At 41.7% G+C, this 18,330-nt stretch overlaps 2 protein-coding genes across 2 annotated transcripts in view; both read right to left on the bottom strand.

The window, feature by feature from the left end:
• Positions 1–209: 209 nt before the first annotated feature.
• On the bottom strand, positions 210–8,438 carry BCL10 (BCL10 immune signaling adaptor). The gene is made up of 3 exons (XM_074152370.1): positions 8,270–8,438; positions 3,672–3,960; positions 210–2,593 (listed from the first exon to the last, which is right to left on the bottom strand). Exons 1-3 carry the CDS (start codon positions 8,366–8,368, stop codon positions 2,226–2,228), a joined length of 756 nt encoding a protein of 251 aa, XP_074008471.1. The 5' UTR covers positions 8,369–8,438; the 3' UTR covers positions 210–2,225.
• Positions 8,439–16,932: 8,494 nt separating this feature from the next.
• The window catches only part of DDAH1 (dimethylarginine dimethylaminohydrolase 1), a 60,589-nt gene continuing 59,191 nt past the window's right edge, over positions 16,933–18,330 (bottom strand). The window contains exons 5-6 of the mRNA XM_074152362.1: positions 17,484–17,627; positions 16,933–17,049 (exon numbers count right to left, since the gene is read on the bottom strand). Of these exons, the coding sequence (XP_074008463.1) occupies positions 16,933–17,049; positions 17,484–17,627 (261 nt within the window). The remainder of the gene's footprint in view (positions 17,050–17,483; positions 17,628–18,330) is intronic.

Below are 18,330 nucleotides of genomic sequence, written 5' to 3'. Positions count from 1 at the left end.
GTTTTCCCTAGGCGCTGCTCCTGAATGCAGTCCTACAGGCACAGGTGTTTCACATTAAGTCAGTTTTTCCACCGCAGACAAACCTAACAGGAGAGTGAGAACAAACGCCTCCTGCACACACAAAACCAAACCCACACATCCAGATACTGGCACGAACTGCTCTTACAACCCATACATTTTAACAATGAGTGGCAGACAGGAAACCAGGCAATTATACAAAAGAATTTATTCCAAAAGTTGTGATAGAAATATTTCATTTTTTTTTCTTTTAAAAACATACATTATAAACGTTTGGTAAGACAATACATTCATTTAAAGTCTCAGGTTAACAGGCTGCACGGCAGGAGCAATCCCTGCACAGGTAGGCTTCCTGCAGGCTGCAGGGCTGTCTGCACCCTGAGCTGAAGCTGTTCTTCAGTTAAGGCCACACTTGCTTGCTCCTCTCCATTTACAAGAATCCAAGAAGGGACCCAAACCTAAGCACAGCTCTTAAGGTGGTTACAGTGGGCATTTAGACAAGTTAATTTTTAGACATCCAAGTATGTGCAACTACAGTTCAAGTTCATCGAAGAGAGGGATTTAAGCCTACCCTTAATTTCATGTTGAAGAGTAAAGTTTTGCTTGCATATTTAGGCACTTAACTTCCAGAGTGCCTTCTGAACCAAGCACTTTTGCTGAAAAGCATTATCACTGTCCTGACAGTCTACAACCTTAGACGTATACAAGAAAAACAAGGACTTTTATAAACACTAAACAGAAGCTCACATTTTTATTGAATGAAAGCTATTCGTATACCAAGTATGAAGTGTAGTTGAACATTGCAGTTTATTTTAACCTACTTCTGAAACCAGAGTAAACATTAAAAAAAAAAAAAATAATTAGAGACTATCTGAAGGTCCTGCAGATGGCCTGTCTCCACAAAAAAAAAAAAAAAAGAGAACACAGTTTAGGAGTATTACCTGGGTTTGAATTTGAATGGAATTACAAGGCTATAGCACTGTACGAGCGCCAAAATAATTTAAAGCCTTAAATACCTACCCTTTGATATACTGAAAACATCCCATCACTTTAAAGTGGAGTACTGCAGAACACAGCTGTACACATTTCCAAGTAAGAGCCTGTATTCACCTAGTAATTTTAAAGTTATTATAAACCAACTTCATAAAAATTAGATTACAACTCGAGTAGAGTATGAGAGGAATACAGCATGTTACATTGTGTCAAGAAATGAGAACCTTCCCATGTTGCAATAGTTTAAAATGCATTTGACTCCAAGCAATTTGAAATGTAAACCTGCCTATCTGCTTTGAAGAGTAGATATCTGAAGTGTAACATTTCCAAGAGTCCTTCAGGTATGGATATTTTCTTGCTACAGGACTCCTCATCTACTTACCTACTAAGACAAAACATACAAGTTTTGCTCCTTAACAGCATTTATATAATAACATTTTCTTATAGACCACATGATGCTGTCACAGCAGTTTACATTCCTTTTTCCAGTATTAAAGAGAATTTGTATTTAAAGTGCATCTCAAATCAGAAATCTCTAACTAATATACAAGAAGAACATGCTAAGGCTTGTGGAAGTGTATTTGCTAACTCAAATCACTGCGATACCAAGTGCATTTTGATTTAACTGCTAGGACAGAGAACAAAGTTCAGACGATTAAGAGATTTCTTGCAAATAACTACAGCTATAGATTTGGCCAGATCTGGGTGATTTTTTGCAAATGGAGCTGCACGCACATACACAGAATTTATCCTACAGAGAAACATTCAATTTGGTAAATAAGTTTAAGCTTTTAGTTCAGAAAGTTATTTTTCAATACTTAATACTTTTCCTAACCATCTTTCCCAATTCACCCATCACAGAAACTTTAAGAAAAACAGATATCTTCTTAGGAAGAAAAAAACCCATTTGTTCTATAACTGCAGCATGAATATCTGCAGTTAAGTGTGAAATCTTAAATACACTGGTTTAAAAAACAAGCCTTTGATGGTGTAATACCATGATTTTTTGAAAAAAGCTCCCTAAAGAACATAAAATCAAGCAGCTCCAGAGTCATCCAATTACAAAAAAAATTTACTCCTTAAAAACAGTAAATAACATACATTGTTCTCTCTGATTTTGCTAGGTAGCAGTTGAAAACATTTTTTTTTACCCTTTATAAGACATCATACAAAGTTTCAGTACCATTTGGATGAACGAACAGAAGTCACTCCGTTCACTGTGGTTGAAGAGAACGTGATCTTAAAGGCAAAAAGCAATTGTCACTTGAACTAGTCGATGGTTCCTGCTGCTCTGCCTGGAGCTCTGGGGGTAGGGGAGGTGCACCGGGGTCTCCAGGCCCTGGAAGGGTGGCTGAGAAAACAGCACACTCTGCATTTCCCATCTCTGCAATTGGCAAATTCATTGAATGAAGAGAGACAGCAGACACAAATGCGGCGGTGCTATAATCTTCTTCTGGATGATGTATCTGGGTAGATTCTTTGTCTTTTGTTTTATCAAAAAAATTAGATTCATCCGAATATGATCTAGAAAGATTATTTGTTCCTCCATACAGTGAGGTCATACAGGTGCTGCAGCTTAGACCTAAGACAGAAAACAGAGACTGGATTCAATTACAATATGGTGCGCTCTTAAAACCATGCTCTGATGTAGCACCAGTAAGATTGTCAAAGATCAGTTGTTTGTATTTTTAACAGACTAACCTCTTCATCTCACCTGTGATATCCCAATATTCACAACAAATTAAGAAGTACATGCAGGTTATCTAGGCTGATGTGAATGATTTCTCTGTATCTTTGTATCAGCTACTATTTGACAAAGATGCACCGTAATTTAAGCTTCATTTTAGGAAGTCACTTTAGCCCTTTGACTCATCTTTTGACAGATTTTTCTCACTGTGTTCTTCAAACTTTTAAAAGCTTCAGCTACATGGTTCTACTCCAGAGTGGACTGCATCTGAAGCCAAAGAAAACTTCAGGCTTTTACTCTCTAGGCTTAAAAAAAAAACGTACTTTCTTCCTTCTTTGTTTCTCTTTTGATGGGTGTGGAAGGGGAAGTAAGGTTTTTGGTTTAGAAGGCTTATGCTTTCTTTATTTGCCTTAAAATACAAATTCATATAGTCACTTCAAGCTTTGGAAGTCAAAAAAACCTCTCTACCTGTACGATACAACACATGCATACATTTACAGTGCCTAATTTTGAGTTTTGGCATTGAAGGCATGCAGAAGAATTCCCATCAGGTTGCATTTGCAGGCTTATCTTCTGCTGAGGTGCAAAGTTTAACAAAACCAGAGCATCCTGCCACTACAGTAAATAGCTTCAAAAGAAATGCAAGATAGAAGATAACCACATATTTTGAGTTCTGAATTACAACCTCATAGAAAGCAAAACTGAGATGTGAAGACAGACTTATCCATCATAACAACACATAACAGGATTTTTTGCAATTTGTTATTTATAATGTGTTCAGATAGTAAAAAGGCAAAGCCACTAGTATCTTAAACCCAAACTAGCAATATTTCCAAGAATGTTGTCCCAAACAGTAGAGGAAGAAAAAAAAAAAATCTGTACTAAGAAACATGATTTAAAAAGAATTGTTGGAGTTTATTTTGCAGACCCTCAAAATAAAACATCTTACAAAATATTATTATAAACTTCTCACCTTTGAGAGCTTCAAGTTTTTCATTTTTGACTTTCAACACTACGTCAGTTATCTTTTGTAACAGGAAGTTTTGTGTTCTTTCTCGTCTGATAGATTCAATCAAAGCATCTAGTCCCTTTGGGTTTTCTGCTAAGTAGTCCAACAATTTCCCAGTTTTTTTCCTACTAGAAGATCGAGAAGAAATTTCTTCTGTGTCCTCTCTAGTGAGTATTTTCTTTGAACGTAGGTAATCAAAGTGTCTCTCAGCTATGATTTTATCACACAGGTAAGGACGCATCCTTTCTAAAGCCTGAAAAACAAAACAATCTAGTGTTAGCTAATCTTTCTATTTATTTAGAAGCCTCTATTTGAAACCTATATGATTTTGATAAAGGTTAATGAAACAATTTTTAAAGCTGCCACTGCATTACCTAGCAGAGATTTTTCTCAGTATAAAATTTATTTTTTTTTAAAAAAACCCATTATCTAATTTACTTATCCCTTTCATTAGTTTTCTTGAGTGAACTCAGGAGTTTTAACGCATGTAAAGTAACAAGGTGAATACTTACTGAAAATGTTAATTAGATCAACTCTGTGGTTATCACATTTCAGAACAGTCACAAAGTAAAAATGAGAAGAAGTTATACCAACAAAACCCAACAGCACCTACTCACTTTGTCTACAGACACGCTCATTCTCACTGACTACCTGACTGCCACATTTCCATACTATTTGTATCTACAAGGCACAACTCCAAAATATCGCACTTACTGATGTTTTTTGTACATTGAGTAAAAGCAGCCTCACAGCAACAGCATGAATATACTCACTGTTTGAAGTGTCTGTTAAATAAACACCGCTTTTAAGTTCAACAGATGACTGGCATCCAGATGACTGGCATCCAAAATCCATGCACTTTCATCCAAGATGTACCAGCTCTCAACAACTTTACTGGCTGCTTTTTGTCTTCAAACTGCCTTTTTTTGGTTTAAGATTTTATATTAAACACCTGAAGCAACTGGCACACCTCTAACATGCTGCACAGATGACAGAGTGTTAGTGCAACTCTGAGGACTCTGGCAAAAGGAAATTGACTCTACCCTCTGCAGCATAGCTTCAGCATACAGGCATAAACTGGTTGCTTAAATCCTCTCTATAAAGAGCAAACAGAAAGAGGTGGAACAAACTGCCCATGGGAGGGGACTCCATTGTCTAAAGATCCTAACATATAGTCAATTAACATCAGGTCTGATGAAACAGAGACGCCTGCCTTTCGCAGTTCAGCGGCAGTGCCATTTTGCATCTTCAGGAACTCTAACACCTAGTATCAGATCACATTTCCTCAGAGATCTTCTTCTTGGGGAAACATGCTGTCTTTTGTAACCATACTCAATTCTAACCTAACTATTAATTTATTTATGAGGCAATTTTATAGGTGCAATGTCAAAACTAAAGACTGCCCTGTCATCACTTTGATTTCCTCCTTAGAAGATCAAGTGTCCTCTCCTATACTGACCAATTTATTTTCACAGTTATCAAAACAAAAAACAATCTTCCTCCACCTCATTCAGAAGCTACATACAAGCACAGGCATTGCCAAAATGTAAACAATATTCATCTTATTTCAATCTGTACATTAGCAAGCCTACTTGATATCGATACCGAAACAGAATTGCTGCATTTGTTCACAACTCTCCGGTTTCAGTATCTACTACTCTATGAAGATGAGTCACAAATAACATCTCTGTGCTTGAAAAACAAGCTCTCATTTTATATAACACTACAAAATCAGCAATTTCTCCCACCAACAGTTTTCATTGTGCAAAATTACACAATAAGTCAGACACCCACTAGCTTAATATTACTGATGTGAAAAAACCACCCTCACAAGTCTCATTTGATTCAAAAAGAGAAAAAAAAGATTTGAGAGCCAGAAGGAAAAACACCTTTACTTACAAGACATGTGAAGAGATGGAAAGAAATAAAACTTTCCTGAAGAAAGTTTTCAAATATCCTTCTGCTTTTTGAGATTAGATCCCATAACAGCAGCATTAAAAAAAAAATTGCCTTATAGCCATTTACTAGCTCAGTAAAGAGAAGCTAGATATAAAGGTGCTCTTTAAAACAGATTATTTGAAAAAGCAAACTACCGTCCGGGATACTGGTGCTAGGGAAAGCACCAACAACTCTTAAAGAAAAAACTTCCTGGACTGCTCCACGAAGTAGGAGGATACATGTGTTCTTCTAGTTGCTCTTCAGGATCCAACAAATACTAAATAATGAATAAACTGCCAGTGGACACACAGTTATTAAAGAAAACATCAGACAAGCACACACCAAAGGTAAAAGGCAGCTTTTGGCAGTAGGCTATCACAAATAGATTGAATACAACATAAAACCAAAACTGTAAGGGTGCAGTTCTTTGGTGGCTGATTTAAGATCAAGGAATACTTCCCCCTGCATGGCAGCTGCGTGTTCCTACACTCTCCCTTGTACTGGTGGATGCAAGGATCCAGTCACGAAACTGAATTGGTGCTTTTCCCACCCCATCCCTCCCCCAGCCAGGTTAATTACATGATCCAGTTTAATGTGCAGTCATGTTGGCAGTAGTGATGGCATAACAACTATGACAAGAGCAGAAAAGTGCAACAGTACAGCCTATATCCATTGAAGTGGCTCTGGAATACATCTCAAGAGTCCAGTTGCAGTGAGCCCATGCCTAAATGGTTATGAATGCAGTGGGCAAGACAGATTTCTTCAGTTCTCATGGAAATCTCATCCTACCACCAGCAGGATCAATCAACAAATTCTGAAATACAAGAGTCAGTCAATATTTCAACATTAGAAGAATAGAGTTGTTACTGAATAGAAAGACTATTGTGTTTTGACTAACATCTTCCTGTAATGAGTCTTTCACTGTATGAAGTGTATCGGCTCTGAATTCCCCTCTGCATTGTCCTCATAGGTTAATAGTTTATGAAGGACAGAAAGAGTAAACACATTAGGACAGAAGCTTTAAATATACTTTGCTCTATATCGATGGTTTTGTATGGCTCACTGCCTCCTTCCCAGCTCTCATGTAAGACTCTAACCTTTATAATTCCTCCTCCAGACAAATTTACCCAGACCAAGTCGCCCTTGCAAGTTAGCTTTCCAAGGTGTGCTGTCACATAATATACACAAAACTTCTGGTAATGCAGCACTTCTGTTTGAAGGGAACCTATCAGAGTTACTTAAACAACTTTGAAACAGCTAAGCAAGTTTAAACTGAACCAGCACTTCGTATCATGAAGCAGCAACATTTAAAATCTGACAGAAGAAGCTCTAAAGCCAGATTTATTGGATTGTATTTTGATGATTAAACAAACGTTATTTCTTTCTACATTTGAGGTTTCCATCAATTCCTCCAATTATTACAAGAGAACCTACAAGATTAAAGGTTGAAGTGGCATAAACGCACTTCTGTGAGATGTAGCCGTGAATCCAGTCACTGACACAGATTAATGTACATATCAAGTTACATATGTATTCCGATATAAGTAGTTCGTATCTTTTTTGGTGTGACTACTGTATGCTAACTATTGCATTATTGCCCTCTGGTTCCACAGAAGCAAGTAATAACTTGAAAAACATGCCTCACAAAACTATGACAAAGCATTTAAAGAAAACTATGTATGCATAAAGCTAGTAAGAAACCAAAACCAAACTCCAAACAGTCTTTATTGTACTTTAAAGGAATAAAAAAAAAAAAAAAAAAGTCAATCATAAGATTCTAAATTACAAACAGAAGCTACGGATGGTCATTAAATAATTGATAAACTGAGATTTTTTAAAAAGTTATTCTTTTTAAATTAACTGATCACTTGTTGAGGTTGGTTAGGTTAGCACATTGCTTGCTTCCCAGTCTAGCAAAGCGATAAGTAAATCCAGACTGAATCAGGATGAAGTCTTCTCTCAGATTCCACATATCAGTGAATAAATATTGGGGGAGGGAGGGAAATAATCAAGAAACCATAGAACAAAAAGCTTAAAAAAAATTAATCGAAATATTCGCGCTTTACAAGAGAGAATCTTATTAACACGAACAGAAGCATATACATTGGCAACTAACCTTTTGATACCGTATTAATTACTCATCACTTCCAGCCCGCCTCCTAGCACTCACTGTGATACAGGTAAGAGACCATAAAACCCAAACCCTCGCTACTCTGCCCTTAAAACGCGACAAAGGAGTGGAACACTTTAGAAGAAAACAAATGAAACCGGAACTTTCAGGTGAACACCTGGCCGCAGGATAAAGCTTCTGCGAGTCTTTATCGGCCTTACACCGGGAAGCCCCCCGGAGCCCAGGGCGGCGGGCCCAGGCCCGCTGCCTCCCCGCCCAGCCCCGGCCGTGCCAACCCACACATGACCCGCCCGCCTCCGCGGGAAGGCGGCGGGGAATTCCGGGCGGCGCGGTGGGGGCTCGGCCCGGCCCAGCCCGACCCCTGGCGTCCCTCCCGCCTCCGCGGCGGCTTCCCCCCGCTCTGGCAGGGCTTCCGCTTCACCCGCCCGGGCCCCAGCCCCACCCCAGCCCCGTGCACTACGGCCTCTCGGCCCGCACCACCACCACCACTTACATCCTTCTTCACCTCGGCCATCTCGTCCTCCGTTAGCAGCCGCCCCACGACGCCCGAGCCCGAAGAGCTCGAGCCCGAGCCCGGGCCCGGGCCTTCCATAACGGAAACCCCTCTGCCGCCACCGCCGTCGGGGAAAACCGCTCAGGGCAGCGCTTCCGGCGCAGGCCCCGCCCCTCCACGACCGGCTCCGTCCCTCTCCCGCCCACCCACCAATGGGCTCTCAGGGAAGGCACTCCGCCCCCGCCGTGGCACCGCCCATCGGCGCGTGAGTGAAGGGGCGTCACCTCCTTTCCACGAGGCGGCTGTTGGTGGCGCCGTCCCGAGCCTGAGGGGAGAGGCGCCGCACCACCCTCGCCTGGGGCGGGCGGGCCCGGCTGGGCCTGGCCCGCGGCGGGGAGCCACCCTAGGCAAGGGCTGACTGCTTTTCTTTCTTCCTGCCGGCCGCAGGCAGCGACGAACCGCCGGGTCAGGCGGCGGGGCTGCCGCCTCCCCTGCAGAGGCGCAGGGAGCGGCTCCCGTGACGGCTTAAACCCTGCCCTTCTCCGGAACCGTCACCAGACTGTGGCAGTCGTCTGTGTCTGCAGCTCGCAACTGCCTCCCGAGGGCGTTTTAACACCCACTCCCTTAAAACAGGTGTTTGGAAACCATGAGTGGGTGCGGGTGCCTCGGACCTGCAGCTCCTGGGGTTATTAGCAACGCTGTATGGAAAGGCTGGGGTTTATCTGCATGATGCGTTTCTAAGATAAATTATTGGTGATAGGAGGACATGGGGATTTACAACAGATTGTAGGGACTGACAGCGGTCAAAACCCACTGCTGTAAAGCTCCCAAGGCTGCTGCAGGTGTGAGAACCAGCCAAGCTGTATGCTACGGAGCAGCCGGTAGCTCCCACTTCATCCCTCTGAAGGTCAGACAGCCCCGTGCCCTTGGGCTGCTGCCAGTCCCAGCCCTGCTCCTGTGCAGGAGCAAACTCTTAAAGAAAACACAGAAGACAAAGCTTCATTCATTGGTGTTTTTTAAAGCTGTCAAAGATAAAACTCAGGCTATTGCTGCAGCCTCGAAAACTTCGTTTCCAGCAGTTAAACATCGAAGTGTATAGAGGTAGAAGCAATCAATACTGGGTTTTGTTGTCAGTAAGGCAAAAGTACCAGTTTTCCCATATTTTGCAAAGTCCTTTTGTTTGATATGCCTTGCTAATGCAATCGTACTTCAAATATTGACTGCAATGATACCTATTTTACAGTGCTAGCATTCCCAGCTTTTCAATAAACCCGTTGGATAGCAAAGGTTCCGCCCAGAATATTTGAAAAATAAAGGCCTAGTCACTGTTCTTACCTGGTGACAGGGCTTTTTTCTGTAGAGCTGGGTGTTAAAATCACAGCCAGTCCCCAGACTGGTTGCCAGAAAACACCCGACAACCTCTGCTCCCTGCCACTGCTGTGACGATCACTCCTGCCCCGTGAAAACTCCTACAGACTCACCCTCACCATCCAGCCCTGCAGACCTGATTGCTGGTAATCTGGCAGCACACATCGGCTCACAACCCACATCCTTCTGTGGTGTTATTCCCACTCCAAGAAGCATTTGTCTGCTGTAGTGCGATTGAATTTCTCAAAGCTGCCTGTGTATCTCTGGATTAAACATCTGAAATACAAGGTAAATGAGTGTTTGTCTCCCATTTCCCTGCTCAGAGGGCTGCAGGGCAGGCCATTTTTTTCAAGTCCAAGTGCCTACATTGATCCTCCCTAATCTGTACTAGGCACCCAAATACATGGAAAGGTTTCAGATTCTCTGGTGCTTCTAGTGAGATGGAGCCAGGCGTCTTCCCAGCCCCTGACTCCCATTCTTGTTCATTAAACCAAGTGCCTTCCAGCTCCTCCTCTTCAAGGTGAATTATACTGTAGACTTTGCCGGCTCTGTGCAATACTGCGAATAAAAATAGCGATTGTGCATTCTGGATTTAGGGAACTTGTTAATAACCTTGCTCAGTGAGAGGCACAGCTCAAAGCCACGTGATGTCTGCAGGGTTAGGCTCTGGATTCCTGAGCCATGTATGAGACAAACTGAAATGAATTAACTTTAGCAAGCAGGAAAAGAGCATGTGGCTAGAGAATACAAGAATAGAATATATTTTAGCAGACTTAATGCTGATAAACCCTAACAGGATTTAACGGTCCAGGCAGCTGGACGAAGACTACTCTCAGCAAGAAACTCGTTTCAAGAAGTTAATATCAAGTCAATATTAAGAAGCGAGCCTCAATGAAGAGTGAGTCAAGGGTTATTTCTTTCAAGGGAGCTGTCAAGATTTTGGACACTGCATTGATTTTATGAGTACGTACATATGTAATGTCCATCTAGAATACATTTCTAGAGTAAATTTCCAAATACATTTTGGAAACTGCTTACAACGAGGAGCTCTTCAAATCTTTCACAATATTAGTCCTAGAAAATGTTGCAACGCTGTTACAGTTTGTCAGAAGAGGTCAGTCAGCTTGTCAGAGCTGTGACTGGCTCCTGGTTTTCTTCCCCCTCTGCCCTCATTGATCAACCCCTCCCCAGCAGCCTCCCCTTACTGCAGGGCAGGGGACTCTACCTGGGAGCTTCACGTGCTCCCATCCCAATTTGCCTCCTGGTCCTTATTCAAAGGTCTGGGTCCTGCCTCAGGACAACTGCTTTTTGGAGCTGGCAGGACCCCCCTGGCCCCTGTGAGAGCAGCAGGGCTCTACACCCACAATTCCCTAGGGAGGAGGAGAAAAGCTGCCAGGCAGAGAGAGTTTGGTTTAGTTACAGATCAAGATCCAGGGCTTTGCCCAAACTGCATGGATATCTGCAAGTTGCAACTACAAACCCACAGCAATCAACCTACAGCTCATGAATTTTTGGGGGTGAGGTTGTTGAGAGATTCAGGATGTCCGGAGTTTATGATGCAGGAGACACTGACTGATGCTTTTTCGGCAGGATGTACTTACAGCAGAGGGTGAATTCGTATATCCAAGTGCAGAAGTCTCTACTTGCTGAACTAATACTCTACAGCTAAATTTTGCAAAGGGCACTCCTTTTGCTTTTGAAATTCTGTGAGGAACTTCTTTGTGTGGCAAGTGGGAGTGGCTTGTATAGCTTTTGTTATTTTTAATTATTGCCATTTAAAACCAAATTCAAGTAAATTGGTACCAACTCTCTCCTGTAGACATGGGTACACAAAGATGCACATACATGCAGTACTTTACTATATTAACTGCACCAAGCTAAACATGCCCATATTCGACATAGCACTGATTTAAATATAATAGTATAAAAGTCATACTTTTAATCAGTATAGTTAAATTAGTACAAAGGCTGTATTTAGATCAGCCCTAACGAAATTTTTCCTTGTCCCTGCTTCTGCAGCAATAAGAGTATTAGATTATGGTTTATTTAAAGTCCTATTTACAGCAAAGCTGTACGGTTTGGAAGTAATGTAATTCTTTGCTACAGTGCTGTTAATTTATGTTGGGTTTCTTAAAAAGTTGAAGCAGCAATACTGAGGCCTTGAACAATTGAGTCTTGGATTGCCACAAGGTGGCACTGAAAGCCCATGAGCACTTAACACTCGTGTCCATGAAGCCTGGAGTAACTGCATTGCCTCCCGAGATCGTTAATCCTAGTATCAATACCTAATGATATTAAAGCACAAGGGTACAAGCAGAGATTAGCCCCGCATGCACTATTTGTAGCACACGACAAGTAGTATTTAGATATAAAACATGCAACCATCTGTCATGTTACCACAAAGCAATGTCTGAAATGTAGTCACCTCCCTTGACATCCTGGGGGAGAAAAGACACAAGAGCTACGTGAATAATTTAACCATAATGGTCATGCCACTAAACTTTTGTAGCTTCACCTTTTGTAACTTACAATAAATACAGGAACTACAGAGAAAATACTATACCACAGTAACATCTGTTTAGTTATCTTGGACAATAATAAAATTTAGTCACAACCATTGTATCTAGAACACATAGACGATATCCTTCTCTATATGTTAAATGTAGAATCTAAAATAATGATTTGTTTTTAAAGAGTCAAGATTTCTTCTAAAAGGCTTAAAGGTTTTAGCACTAGTGTCTATAATTGGCTTTATTTCTAGGCATGTAACAAGCTTCCAAAATAAAAGATAGCATGAAACAGTATTAAATTAAATGCATTTGCTTTCAGTTTCAAAACAAAAGGCAAAAACTACACAGTGCACAGTACAACTGACACTTTATTCCTTCGTGATGGGGATATATAGTATTGAAACTGCAAGAGTCACAAAAAGAAAAAGTGCAAACCTCTATTAGAACATGTTATGGAATGTATTGGTGTTTTTGGCACAAAAAGTGGGGAACTATATACCGCAACAAGATTTTAAATTTGATGAAATGTAACACTTGTGTGTTCAGTAGTCATATTTGTGCACTGCAGAACAATACAATGTAAACCAGTGACTAACACAATTCACATGCACCCCTATACAAGTTACATCATACGTCCAGTTAAAACTTTTCTGAAAATACATGTGAGGTCCAATGATACTTTGTTCACAATCACTTAACAAATACCGTTCTTTAAGCAGTCTTATCTTTTCAGCTTCCTTATTGATAAAAGCAAAAATAGAGAATCTTAAATAGTAAATTATTTTCCCCAAATGGTTCCATGTGAATGTTGATGTTGAAGTAATTTGGCTCCAACTTTACCGATATAATATATGAGAAGCTGAATGAAATCAAAAGCTCGTTTTTTTCAATATTTCATCCCCAATTTGCTGTGAACAAACAGCATTCTGTGCACTGACTTTTTGTTTTTAAAACTGGACATAGTGTTGCCTATGAGCTCTGTACCTATCACATGGAAATCACCAAAAAATCAGAGCATAGCTTCATACAGTGGCATCTATTTAGGATCCAAAAGGAGTATATTAGCATGGAAAAGACAAAAATGCAGAAACAGAAGAATTCAAGTTTATCTTATAAGGTACAGTATGCATTCACATTTTCAGTGCAGAGAGAGACACTGTATTCACATTCCACTGAAGAAAGAAACCCACGTATCACAGCTCCCCCTAAACTCTCAGCAAAGATAACATCCGTGAAAGATCTATAATGCACATTGTAGCTCTTTCACTTGAACTGAATTAAACTGATTGCTCAAAGGAAAAAAAAACCTTTTGATGAGTAATTCAATCCCCATTGCTGAGCTATTAACCTCAAGAACTTCTGCACTGGCCTGCTTTGTCACGCAGTCTGACAGTTGTTATCAAGTGTTTTATGTGGGCAGCTATTAGTGTTCAGTGTCTCATCTCCTTTTTTGGTTTGGGATTTTATTATTTATATTAATCAAGGATGATGATTTATATCAGGCATCTGAGAAATGTTCTGGTGACAAGATGTACAGGATGCCCATTAGATGCATATGTATCACAGCAGATATGTCCCCACAACCGAATTCTTCATTTGGGCAACAGAAGAAAATAGCAAACAGCAAGAATAAGAAGCATTTGGCGTAATTTTAGTTCTTAGTACCATACTGCAAATGCACAAAAGTGCTCTAAATGTTTTTGCTTTATAATGCCAGAAGAAAGAATAACGCTAAAAGCGGAGAGGTCAGGGCAATCCACTAACCAGTGTAGGTAACTTCTGGCATCAGGCTAAGACGTAATTTAGAGCGTCTATGTTAGGAGGCTTTGGTACCTACTGAGACCAACAGAGAGAGCAGGCATGATTTAGAGCACCTGAATTCTGTGCCTGAAGTTAGACAGTTTGAATACAACTTGAAATCATCACCCGAGGGAACTCAGGTCCCTCAGCTACTCCCTCTCTCCTTCTGTATATCAAAATGCAGCCTTGAAGGCAAGGAAAGCTACATGGCAGTAGGTGAAAGACCAACCTCTCTGTCGATGCAGATGTTTCTCAGCTCCGAGATCCTGACTCCCCTTCTCCCTCCCTTGGGGAGCCAGGGGAATTCATTGTCACCTATTCTATTGCTTTCAGGGACACAAGATACCAACACTGTCCACCACAAATGTTTCTCTTTTCTGCAGTAATCCTAAAGAAGAGGAGTCACCCATGTCACTCTCTGGATCTATAGCCCCTGTTTACAGTCATCCTTCCAGCTCAAAAGAAGTCACTCAGAGCCAAGTGAGCCCCTAAGTTTCTCCTCCCTCCTGGAACCTACTCAAGGAGAGAGTGAGTTTAGGATAGTCCACCATGGGTTGGGATAGTTCGGAGTGAACAGCAAAGAGGGAAGAGTACAGTAGGAGAACTGAGGCAACAGAAGGCAAAATCACTTGGGGTTAAAAGAGAAAAGCGTTCATCATGCCATAAACTAGAAATGAGAGTTTGAGGAAGGGAAACAGGCGAGAGGTGAGGGAGGGTGGAAGGAAAAAAGAAACCACAACAGAAAGTTTGAGAGATCAATTGAATAGAAATCCCACAGCCTAGCGCTGTCCCGGTGTAGCTGGATGCTGCGGCTCCCTAGCGAGAGGAGGAGGAGGGACTGAAGGACATAGATGGGGACCAGGCCCCAGGGAGGTGCATGGACAGGTCAGGGGGATTCTGTTCCAGCTTTGTATGACAGCTCCGATGGCTGCACAGGTTTTTAACAGAGTACAGCTCGCCTCTAGAAGGTCACAGTTAAATACTACAGGGGCACTTTTTTGGCACAAAATCTTTGTTTAATGTGATGTCATTTTAAAATGCAAGATACTTTATTAGATATTTAAAAAAGTACCATGGGAAGGCAGAAAAAGAGATTCCCCCCTGCAATGTTTACATCCTTAGAACCTGATCACCCATGTCAGGCTTAAATGGTGGTGCATGGGAATGGAGGAGACAAGGGGGAAACATCAAGAGAACCCTCTGGGACAGCACACAGCCATAAAAACAGCACTTGCTGTTTGCCTGGCTCAAGACTTCCTTTGGGATATGCTGTCTTTTCACATACATCGTACTTGCTCATCATTGCTCTCTCCCTCGTGACACCTCGCGTCATCACCACATATGGTGTGCCCACAAAGCATTACATGTATAGTAGTAGCTGCCAGGGGGTTTCCTCCTCATTAGCCACTGAGATGAAGTGAGAGATACGCTGAGGAGTACCTACGGATACGAGTACTTGCGTTTCCTCCCTTATGACTGCACAAAAAAGCACGCAGGTTTCCAAAGGACATCCAAGTGTGTGCTCAGTTAATAGCATTTGCTTTCCTGAGGTCCCCCTGCTTCCTACTGTACCTTAGCAACACACCACAAGTGGTTCAGGAAAGGTGGAGGAGACGTCTAGGAAGTTGATAACATGTTCAGACTATTTGTCAGTCTCCGGAGAGTTCCCACTACTGCCTCTGTTTAGGAATTTCTCCATCCTTAGTTTACAAATGATTTAAAAAGAAGCGTGTGAATACAATGGGGTATGCTTCACTATACTGTGATGAAAAAAAGTATGACTCAGTGGGTAAACATGTTGTGGAATTTGCTGCAAAAATTATGTTTGTTTTAACTGAATACCACAGCAAATATTCATGCAATTAAAAAAAGTAAGATTGTTATTGTTCCAAGGAAAACTGCCCCAAGGGCAGATAAAGTACAAATGCCAATCTTTCAGGAAAAAATAGCTTTGCTTACTCATGAGCATAATCCAGGAATAACTGTCCTTCAACTCCTTCTATTACCCTTTTCTTTTGAATTTTGCTAGTGAGTGGCCTCCAAAAGAGGAGAAAACAGAAAGAAGAGACAGAAACAAATAAAAAAGTGAACAAAGAGAATTAACCCACCCTCATATTTTAGATTACTTTTGTAGGTTTAACTTTTCCAAAAGCATCCCAGTCTTTCATTTTTGTGGTCAGGGTGCTCCCTGGGATCTGGCCTTTTTAAAAACTCCTCTTCCATTCTCATCAAATTGAAAGTCATGGCATTAGTAGCAAATTGGGACCTGAACTTGCAGGTTTTATCTTGTGTGGCTGCACTACTCTCTGTTTTTCTGTCATCCAAGTTTCGCAGGCAGACATTGCCCTTGAATGCTCCCGTCAGAGGAAGCATTTTTCGAAGTTGCTACCTGGTGTCTGAGACTGATTCCAGCCCAGCAGCAACAACGTGATACAGCCGAGACAGGGAGCACAGCGCATTCATTGCCCACTGTTCCAGGTGGTGTATGGAAAGCTTCCCTACCACACAAGATACCAAATTCATAAGCACACTGAGTTTTCTTCAGTCTCCCCAATACCTTGCATCGCTGAAAGAAAAGGGGACCAAGGAAGGAAAAAAAGATGCAGAGCAAGGAAGCAAGAGAAAAAAGACAGGAAGAGTGTAAAGACAACAGAGGTGCTTGAAATGTTAAGAATTAGTTGGTTTTCATAAAGTTTTCACACAGATATATTAAAACACTAAAGCTAGGGGTTAGCCATATAATTGTCTTCTGCTAGCCCATGGGACTAACATACTTCAGAGTTATGCGCCCCCCAAACCGTACATCCACCTTAAATACCATCTGCAAGGACATAATAAAAATACACAAAGCAAAAAATTTGTAAACAAGGGTTAGTAGCACAGTGGTACAGTAGATTGTCAATAAAAACAATAAAAGTGTGGATACAGATTCATCTACCTTGTGTGTAACATTATTGCCAGGTACAAGGGAGGGACTCTGTAAACTCATAATTCTGAAGTTTTGTTAATAAGCACAGAGCAACAGGTGAGTGCCCCGTCTACTTTCTCCAGTTCTGTGTTGGCTATTGGGATCAGCATGTGGTCCTTCAGTTTTTCAAATACCTGTTTAGGAAAGAAAATGGAACAGAAATCGTTACATTTTACGTCTCTATTTTCCCTTTTCTCTAAGTGAACGAACAGAAATGGATTTATCAGCGGGTGCTAAGCCGGCTCATCACTTGTAATCAACACTAACTAACATTTACACTGTATGTGGCCTTCTGGCTATGGGATTCACACATATCTACACTGCAGTGAGGGGAACTGTTGCTACGTCCAGATATGCAGAAGAAGCACCAGAGGCGTAAGAGAGAAAGTAATTAAATCAGTAGTGCAGATGAGAACAGAACCCAGGCCTCCCACCTTTCACCATCTGGTATTTCCATGATGGGATACCAGAGCCCATTCTGGAAAGCAACTCAGTTTCAATTCCCACGAACATCCCAGCGAGGCCAGGATGCCGGGGGTCTCCCAGGCTCCCTCAGCGCAGCTCTCACCTTCGCGCTCTCCGGGTACTCCTCAGGGGCTCGGTGCAGCAGGACGTGGCCTTTGCTGGGAATGTTTAAGTAGATGCAGTTTGCTGCAGCATCGTCGGGCACCGTCAGCTTGTCGTAGCGGTGGTCGCTCATCTGTTGCATGGTCTGCCAGGAGACACAAAGGGCAGCTATTTAGACCAAACACATTAACAGCCCCAAGCAAATGGGAGAACAGAGCCTTCAAAAAATAGCTAGTTGTGACTGCCAAAGTCAGCCAAGGGCCATTTTGCTATGCAGCGAGTAAGGAGATCACTTTTCATCTACGCTCTTCAAGGAAGAATCTACTAACCCTAACTGAAACGAGCAGTAGAAAACCTTTGTGAACCAGTTCCTGCAAGCAGCAGGATTAAGCAGGGCACCCAGTAAGCATCCTCCGTGAGGTCTTTTCTTTAAGGAACGTGCATTGAGTATGCAAAACTCCTGCTCACATTGGTGGAAACTATAGGTGCTCAGTACCTTCCAAAAAAAGCAGCCATCACTCAATATTTATAAAACAAGTGTCAATTAACATAAACAGGACAGGAACAGTTCCCAGCTTGGATATCAGCCCAATCTTAATTCTTTTCAAGGACCTCCTTTCTGCTTTCCAAGCAGTTACTCTTTCACTAAGCACCTGTGCTGGGGAGCAAGAAGGTTTGTCTGCGCTAATCCTCGTTCCCAAGGGGACAACACAATAACCTCCTCAGAACAGAAGGCCTGGTGGGTTTCCGAGGTTTGGTTTATAAATATAGGGCTCATACACGAATTTGGATCCTGGCTGGAATTTCAGAGACAGAGACTGCCAGCACACGAGAAGCCTGAGATCCTG

This window comes from Numenius arquata, chromosome 8 (assembly GCF_964106895.1).
Source record: "Numenius arquata chromosome 8, bNumArq3.hap1.1, whole genome shotgun sequence".
NCBI lineage: Eukaryota > Metazoa > Chordata > Aves > Charadriiformes > Scolopacidae > Numenius > Numenius arquata.
The sequence above is the reverse complement of the archived record's forward strand: the minus strand, read 5'-3'. Positions and strand labels throughout refer to the sequence as shown.

Bases quoted from the DNA above. Each gene is read 5' to 3' on its own strand.
- BCL10 (XM_074152370.1), bottom strand. From the start codon at position 8,368: ATGGAAGGCCCGGGCCCGGGCTCGGGCTCGAGCTCTTCGGGCTCGGGC. The intron at 3,961-8,269 runs GTAAGTGGTGGT...TTTGTTTTTCAG, and splicing joins TGGCCGAGGTGAAGAAGGAT to GCTTTAGAAAGGATGCGTCC. The intron at 2,594-3,671 runs GTGAGAAGTTTA...TTTCTGTCTTAG, and splicing joins AAAACTTGAAGCTCTCAAAG to GTCTAAGCTGCAGCACCTGT.